General features: G+C 44.7%; 1 protein-coding gene across 1 annotated transcript; it reads left to right on the top strand.

Moving 5' to 3' along the window:
- Nucleotides 1–865: 865 nt before the first annotated feature.
- On the top strand, nt 866–1,603 carry sox21b (SRY-box transcription factor 21b). Its single transcript, XM_054615556.1, has one exon. It carries the CDS (start codon nt 866–868, stop codon nt 1,601–1,603), a length of 738 nt encoding a protein of 245 aa, XP_054471531.1.
- The last annotated feature ends 1,123 nt before the right edge of the window (nt 1,604–2,726 follow it).

The raw sequence follows: 2,726 nt of genomic DNA, 5'->3' as shown, positions 1-2,726 counted from the left end.
CAAGGCTGAACTTCAACAACGTGTGCACCTGTCTGCTGCAGTCCCCAAAAACACATGCCAGTGTATTAGTAAGAGGGTCAAATGTGACGGTGCCACCGTCAGGTATTTCAGGTGCTGCGGTTGCTTAAATAAATGAGTGAATGACTTTATTATACTGTTGTGACAAGTTGCTCATTAGAATAAATATTTCCAAACATAATACTAATGAGTCGAAACAAAACCGTGGTCAATGACACTTGCATAATAAATAAAGATATATGAGATGCGTTTCCCCTTCGAACAGGGTGGGATTCTCTCCCCCCCCAAAAAAAAAAAAATCGTTCAGCATGTCGTCTCCGCGCTTGTCGCCAACTGCGCATGCGCCAGTTGCACTTTCACTACCTGCCACACAATCCAGTATTTCACATGGGGCAGGCGGGAGTTGTCATCCACTTGCGTAAACGCTGCTGCTGAGTGGTGGCTGACAGTCTCAGGCGACAAGAGGGAAACCAGACAGTGTTTTTTTTTTTTGTTTGTTTTCTTCTTCTTAACCTCTTTGCTAAAGGCGTATCCCCGGTGGATGCCACCATGAAGCAGAAAACATAAATTGAGCATTCATAAGGACGTAGCCACTTGTACTTTACTGAAGATATTCATCGGTGGGATGACGGACTGAAGTCTTAGGTAAGTAGTCTAAAGATGAGCGGCAGTTGTTGTGGATCTTAAATGAGTAGAATTTAACTTATTTAAGGAGTCGTGTGTGTGTGTCTGTGCGTGTGTGTGTGTGTGTGTGTGTGATGTTCTGATTTTACAAGTCATATATATATATATACTTAAAAACTTATTTTTCACTCCTTGTTTTTTTTCCCAGGGAGTTTGTGCCAACATGTCTAAACCAATGGATCACGTCAAACGCCCGATGAACGCCTTCATGGTTTGGTCCAGAGCCCAGCGCAGGAAAATGGCTCAGGAGAACCCGAAAATGCACAATTCCGAGATCAGCAAGAGATTAGGAGCGGAGTGGAAACTTCTCACCGAGTCCGAGAAAAGGCCATTCATCGACGAAGCCAAACGACTGCGAGCGATGCACATGAAGGAGCACCCAGACTATAAATACAGACCGAGGCGGAAGCCCAAGACTCTGATGAAAAAAGATAAGTTTTCCTTCCCCGTGCCCTATAATCTCGGGGAGCACGACGCGCTCAAAGTTAATGGTCTTTCCGCTGGAGCACTTTCCGAGTCCATCATGGGACACCACGACAAGGCAGCAGCGGCCGCGGCCGCCGCAGCAGCGAGGGTCTTCTTCAACCCGGCCATGTCGAACCCCTACTCCTTTTTCGACCTGGGATCCAAGATGACAGAGCTTTCCCAGCCTTCGTTTCCGTACGGCTCTCCGCTGGGCTACCCGCCGGGCGCCTCCGCGGCTTTCACCGGGACTGGCGGTGTAGGCGGCGGGGCGCACACGCACTCGCACCCGTCCCCGGGAAACCCAGGCTACATGATCCCCTGTAACTGTACGGGCTGGCCCTCCGCAGGACTGCAGCCGCCCTTAGCATACATCCTGCTCCCCGGGATGGGGAAACCTCAACTTGAACCATACCCTGCATACGCTGCAGCGTTATGATAGGCCCGCTTTGGACTTCTGAGAAAACGAAAAAAAAAACAAACAAACAAACAAACAAACAAAAAAAAGAACTAAAAAAACAATGCTATTCATGCAAGAGTTTTATTATGCATGCACAAACTTGTACATGTGATGAAGTGCTCGTCGTCTCAGATATCACATGTGTATGTATATTGATTAATGCCTTTATCTAAGGTACTGCTTATTTAGAGAAGTCTCTAATCTATTATTACCCAGCTATCACCTCTCACAGTCCAGAGGGGAGGGGGGGGGGGGGGACTAAAGGATGGCAAAAATGCACACATTTGAAGGGGGAAAGTGTATCAGAGCATTTTTGTGGAGAAAAAAAAGAAAAAAACCCCATTTTGAAAGGTACACTCATCGACTTCTATCCTTTGCAAGTTGCACCTGCTTTAACTACTAACATGTTGGAATCAAGGGCAATCATATAGCCCACAACGACCATATTAATCACAGGATGTCCTCTCAGATAGGTTGATGGGGGGGGGCTAAGGGGTTGTAATTCGTGGATCAAGGAGGATTTGTCACAACACTTCTCCCCTCTTGAATGACTGTAAATGTGTACAGATAAAAACGCCTCTAGTTTATTTGCCGTTATAGGCTTAGTGTTTGAGATAGGGCCAGGAACCTACGCATTTCACTAGAAATGCTCTGTATATTCTGAGTTTTTAAACCGTTTTATAGATGTCTGTAATATTTATTGTTTAGTGGAATCTATGGTGACCCACGCAATTTTAAAAAGGACAAGACTAGTTCTGTAATTTTTGCACATGAAACGTTTTGAGGATGTAATTTATTTTAAAGGTGATATTCAATTGCAGTGGGTTTGATTCACCAAACCTTTTTTTCTCCCCTCCAAACAGTTCAAAAGTTAACAATTTAGATGCAGGTGGAAGTTTTTTTTCCGAGGACTTTATCATCATATGATCCCTTACCCTCCCACTCCTCGTATCATGTGCAGCAGAAAAAAAACGTTTTTAACTAACTCTTATGGAATTTGTATGTTTTGTGTTTTCTTTAACCTCCGTTATGTACTTCAACCTATTGCTACTGTTCACGTGTTGAGCAAAGGACTACAATAAAGCGTATTCGGAATAAACGG

The sequence above is a fragment of the Anoplopoma fimbria genome, chromosome 16 (assembly GCF_027596085.1).
Source record: "Anoplopoma fimbria isolate UVic2021 breed Golden Eagle Sablefish chromosome 16, Afim_UVic_2022, whole genome shotgun sequence".
Classification (NCBI taxonomy): Eukaryota; Metazoa; Chordata; class Actinopteri; order Perciformes; family Anoplopomatidae; genus Anoplopoma; species Anoplopoma fimbria.
The sequence above is the reverse complement of the archived record's forward strand: the minus strand, read 5'-3'. Positions and strand labels throughout refer to the sequence as shown.